Here is a 6165-nt window from a genome sequence, read left to right on the forward strand (position 1 = left end):
TGATCTTACTGAAAGGTTGGTATTATAGATGAGCATTGTTTTTGTTATTGTACTTACAAATTTATAAAGAATAATATTTTTCGGAGCAATTTTTCATAAACATTTTCGTTTACGCACTTTTACATATTTATTACGTTTAGCAGTTTCTGATTATTTAATTATCTCTTTAAGTACATAAGTATACATGTACTTCCACACATAAACAGGGAAGTCGCATAGTTTGAGCGTGATCTGTCAATTAGCTTGTTTTTGGCATTTAATTATATAGTCAATCGTAGGTGTGGTTCCGAGAACTCGTGGAGGATTTGCTCCGATCTGGTCGCCCACCAACGTCTTCAACGGATAAAACCGTCGACAAAGTCAAGGAAAATGTGCTCGAAAACCATCATTTAAGTTTGAGAGAGGTTACTCGTGACCTCGTGACCTTAGCGTGTCTCACGAATCTATTCGAAACATTTTACACCATTAATTGGGCATGAGACGCGTGACTGCTCGACTCGTTCCAAGAGAGTTGAACTTCTTTCAAAAAATTCATCGGAAGAAGGGGACTGAAGACATGCTTGAGCAAGTGAATTCGGACACAACATTAATCCCGCGCATTATAACAGGTGATGAGACGTGGGTATGTATATGAGTTTTATATGCAAACCAGTCAGCAGGCATCTGAATGGCGCTATCCATATGAGCCGAAACTCAGACAAAAGTGAAAGTCTTGCTACTCGTAAAAAAAAACTATTATTTGGAAGTTATGCGACGCTTGAGAGAGAATGTGTGTAGGAAACGGCCCAATTTGTGGAAAGAAAACTCATGGATCTTGCACCATGATAACGTATCGTCTCACAAAGCTCATATTGTGAATACTTTTTTGACGAAAAACTCGACAAACATCTTCGAGCAACCACCGTATTCACCGGACTTAGCTCCCTGTAACTTTTTCCTTCCCCCAAAACTTAAATTGCTACTTCGCGGACGCCACTTTAAGTCGATACAGGCCTTTAAGGAGAATTCTTTGAAAGAGCTGAACAAGATCTGTTCAAATGCATTTAAACGGTGCTTTGATGACGGGCTAACCGTTGGCACATATGTATTGCTTCGAATGTATATAGAGTGTTTTTGTATAGCTGCATGACAACTATCTATATCCATAGCTACTAACCTGAGAATGGCAAACTGTGTTGACAATTCTGTTCAATAAGGTTTAGCAAGTCATCATGAATCGTTCTATACGAGACTAACGTTTTTGAATTTTGGAAATTTACTTAAAAAAAAAATAAATCTGTGAGCGAAGTTCATAGAATATTTCGCCCATTTTTCGTGCCGTTTACACGCTGGAGGCATCGAGGGTTTCTTATTCCTTTTGAAGTGAGGAAGGAGCTGCCGTTACGTTGAATGTCGAGCGTTTCCAAATATTAATCAGCTATATATCTCGTTCCAACAAGGTGGCTCAATTTGGCAAATAATAACAATAAACAATAATCGATTTATTGCAGTATTCAAGCCGTCATTGATCGAGTAGAATATGTAACTCATAGCCCTGGCGGATACACTCGCATGCCGGAAATCATATTCAAAAAATTAATGACAGGTTATAATAAAAAAAGGCTTTGCCTACAATATATGCGTTTTTTAGTGTAATTGTAAATTCTCAAGCTCTTAAAAAGCACCCGATATGTGTACTTAAATGTGTCCTAACTTTGTCATACTTTCATGGACATTATCGCACTTCTGAGGCTTTTAGGCCTCCACTTCGAAATAAAGTTCAGTTACTTATCCCGCAAAAGCACATCTCTTATAAAGTTTTAACTTTTTCGCTAGAAAAAGATGTAAGGCAAATAACGTTTTTAGAAATAGTGTGGGATGTTGCTTGCTAACAAATTGGCTATGTAATAGCTGAGATTGATTAGTTGAGGAGCTCCTTAGCCCCTATATGTGGTAGCGAATTTTAATAAAAAAAAGGAAAACAATGCAGCAATGGAATTTAAACAATTTTCACTTGTTATAAATAACTGGCGCTTACACTGGCGAGCTCCTCCTCCTATTTGTGGCGTGCGTCTTGATATTGCTCCACTTATTAAGCTAACGTAGCTGATTCCGTCGAATCCAATGAGAGCAAGATAGCGGTTGGCGGATGTGGAGACTTTCTATATCCTCTCCACCGATTAGTATTTGCTACGCCAATGGTATAAAGTGAACTATGAGCCAGGAATCATGACAACGATTGCTACCTTTGTCTGACTCAGTTAAAAGTGTTTTGTGGTGGGACCGAAAAACTGTAAATTAGAATTTTTGGCCGAATCAGATATAATTATTTTGCCGGCTTTGAATATAAAATTGGGACTAATAAAAATATTGTAGAACACTTAAACAAAGATGGATCTGCCTTCCATTATCGCAACCAAAAATTCGCAAACTTATAGAGACAAAAATTGAATAGATTGCTTCCATCGATTAATTTATTAATAAACTAATGGAACGTTTTCACCGAGGTGTTGCAATATATGAAAGCCGTTAGCAAGGAAAATGGGAGTCCATTAGGCTCGCAAAGTACTGCTGGGATATTGTGAAAACTGCCACATGCAATTTTTATATATAAAACTTGTTAAAATTGACTACCAGTCCGTCCATCTAATGTTACATGAGAGTTACAGTATTGTGTACAGTGTTTGTTTGATTCCAAAAAGGTACAGTATGCTCAAATTATATTTGGCTAAAATGTATGGGGGTATATAAAGCTCGATTCGAACCGAATTTAGCACTTCCTTACTTGTTCATACTAGGGTTTTATTCCAATGGAAATTCCATGTAACTAAAATATTTCAAGTGCACGAGTTACATTATTTAATGGTTTGTTTCGCTTTAACATAATTTAGTAAGATGTCTTTAATTGAAAAAACGTCAGAAATGTGGCGAAATTCATTTATAATGTTTTTACTGTGAAGTACCAAAAAGAGTCTATTGTAATAATTTTGCAGATTTTATGAATAAAAAGTAAAGTGAAATTATGCAATGTTAGTGTAGAAATGTTCAAATGAGAATTTTTTCGATTATTCAGTAATTTTAATAATTTTAATGATTAAATGATAGACAAAAAATACCCTATTTCTTCCACCGTCCTAGACCGAAAAAGTGAAAAATATATATGTAATAAATTACTCACATCACCTTATTCTCATTATACCCTGAATTTGTGCATATAAGGGGTAATACTGAAGAAGAAAAAACCAATAAAATTCCCAAATTGCTTTGAAAACGGGCAGAACATTTATATAAATGTTTATATATTACAGACTGCATCGAGCCCTGAATTCAGCCGAGAGCCGCGGAAACCCCAACAAAGTCACCAACAACAATATGAACAACAGCTTATCGTCAGCAGCAGCGACATGCAACTGAACACAGACAGCTCTGCCCCAGTGCAGGCGGTCACTGTGAACGTCGAGGACAATGCGACCGCAATACAAACGAAATCCAAGGACACGCTAGCGGCTACCAGTGAGAGCGTAAAAACTGAACGAACGAAAAGCGACGAAGTAACTGTAGCTGCGAAAAGTGCACAAGCTAAAGATGTCACAAATGTTGCTACAAATGGAGCAACAGGGTCCTCGATGATGGCATTGAACCTGGTCGAGGCAACTGCGGCAACAGTGGCTACTGCTGCTCAAGAAAAAGAGCAGCATAAAGATGTGGGCGGCGATGGCGGTGCCAACAACAGTCACACGCGCAGAGAGAAGAAGCGTCGCGGCACCAGCAGTAGCAACCGAGATTCGTCAAGCAGGCAGCATAAAGTTGCTGCAAAGTCGACAACGACTATAAGTTGTGATACATGTTGCCAAGTCGAATGCGAACAATACCATCAGCAGCAGCAGCAGAAGCAGCAGAAACAGCAACAACAAAAACCACCACAACAGCTAACGCAGTACACACAACCAAGTCACCGCCATGAATCGCGTGCTGAGTCAAAAACCAAAACAAGTAAGGAAAGAGCGAACAAAATAAAAGGCGAAAAAAGCAGAGCTATCGTTGAAACAGCAACCACACCAGAGAGTTGTGTTGAGCAATCAACAATTACAACAACAATACTAACAACAAAAGCAATAGACTTTACGAAAGTGGACGATTCGTTGACATGCGCAGCAGCTATGTTGCCAAATTCGAGAGCAACAGCCGCCCACCAAAGTAATGAACTGCAAACTAAATCCACAACAACGAGCACAACTACTGTTCACACCACGGTCTCTCAGACAAAACTGGTGACCACAACGACGATTATAAATCAAATTGGCGCGCAAACTGACGACATATCGAAGAGCAACGAAAATACCATGGCTGGCAAAGGCATGAGCCCACAACATGCTCCTGAAGCTGTTGCCTGCAGCGCTGCTGCAGCTGAGCAGACTGCTAAATCTGGTTTGCCGAGCGAACGAAATGAAACAACAGCTACGACAGTCGGAAGAGGAATAGTAGCTGGTGAACTGTCAACAACAAATACAACAACGCCGACAGAAGCAACAATCATTATAACACCAGCTGAGCCAACACCAACAACAATAACAGTAACAACAATCACAACAAAGTTAACAACAGTCAACGACACAGCAGCAGTAGAATGTACTACAGTGCCTGCTAAACTGTTAACAGAAACGGCACCGTCAACGTCCACGTCGACGCCAATAACAGCGTCCGATGCAACAACCATAGCAACTACTTCGCCAACAACCAGTGCGGCCAACTCTATAGCCAGTTGTATTTCGGATATCGCAGGTGTCACTACGCATTCGTACAGGTATGTCGCACGCGCGTGGTTTATTTATTTCATTTACTGTTTTTTTTTATTTAGTTTTATCGGTTGATGTAATTGAAAAATTGCATATTTACAATCGTTAATAATTCGCTGTGTGAGTGTGTAATAAAATGGTGCAGTGTGAAAAATGAAGCTGGTAGAATTAAAACAAAAACAAATACAAAAAAAAAACATTTTACTAGTTTTTTATGTGCAATAGCAAAAGCAAAACCAAAAAAACGTACAAAATAAAGATTTTATTGCATGCATTTGCACGAAGTGCCTCGCGGCAATGTTTTGATGCTGTGTTATTTTCGCGCATTGGCTCACTTGGGATTTCCTTGCAGCAGCGACTTTGCTTTTTCTGTTACTTTCTGGCAATTAATTGTTGCTGCTTGCTACTTTTTATCGGTTTCCCAGATAAGTGTGTATGAAAGTATCATACTCGTATGTATGTATATACCTATAATCATGTTTGTCGCGCACCTATCCCAAGTTGACTTGATTTCCTTGTTTTAATTGCAATTTGGGCTTCAGGAGACACGCAACACGTAATCTACTCGCGGATATGCCCGTAGTTTATACCGATTTAATCCGGCTTGATGTTTTACGCACCATCTAAGAGACGACCGAAGTACAACACGCTTATATAGTACAATTAAGTACTCACCACATAAACCTATATACACGCGGATTCAGCACTCACATTTGCGGTGTGAGCTAATGCAGCTAATGGGGGGTGCCTAAGGCCTTGTGCGTGAGTGTCCTTCTGCTCGGGGTACACGTGTGTGCATAAATTTTGTTTTTCTTTTTACAATAGATAGAAATCGAGTTTTTAAAGTGAACAGTTTTAAATGTGGTATACAGCGGTCAATTGTGCAGCGGGAATAAAAAGTGAAAGATAATGTTAGCGTTGAAAGTGATTCAAATGAGTTATTGCTCTTATATCGGTGCATTAATTTAAGTATAAATAAGTGTTTTATGAGCCAAAGGTTAATTGATAGTTTTCTATTAATGAAAAATTACAAAGGCAACAATAATCCAAAGCAATACAAAATTTTATTAAATTCAATGTAACATATAAATTAAAAGATTATGAAAAATCAATTAAAATTAAATGAAAATGAAAGAAATAAAATTCATTTTAAAGGGTATAAAATAAAGAAATAAAAAAAATTAATACAAATGAATTTGAATCAAAATAGTTATTCCCTAAAATAGTATAAAATTAAATTACACTAAATTATATTATATAAAATTAAATTTAAAAAGGTTTAATTAAATTGAATAAATGAAAAAAATTCAATTAATTCAAAAAAAAAAATTAAAAAGAAAATTAAATTCAAAATAAAATTAAATTAAAAATAAATAGAATGAATGAAATA

At 37.3% G+C, this 6165-nt stretch overlaps 1 protein-coding gene across 1 annotated transcript in view; it reads left to right on the forward strand.

The window, feature by feature from the left end:
• The window catches only part of LOC128861869 (uncharacterized), a 43496-nt gene extending 37652 nt beyond the window's left edge, over positions 1 to 5844 (forward strand). Inside the window, exon 3 of the mRNA XM_054100244.1 lies at positions 3288 to 5844. Coding sequence (XP_053956219.1) covers positions 3288 to 4850 — 1563 coding nt within the window. The 3' untranslated portion in view covers positions 4851 to 5844. The remainder of the gene's footprint in view (positions 1 to 3287) is intronic.
• The last annotated feature ends 321 nt before the right edge of the window (positions 5845 to 6165 follow it).

Source organism: Anastrepha ludens, chromosome 4, assembly GCF_028408465.1.
Source record: "Anastrepha ludens isolate Willacy chromosome 4, idAnaLude1.1, whole genome shotgun sequence".
Lineage (NCBI taxonomy): Eukaryota > Metazoa > Arthropoda > Insecta > Diptera > Tephritidae > Anastrepha > Anastrepha ludens.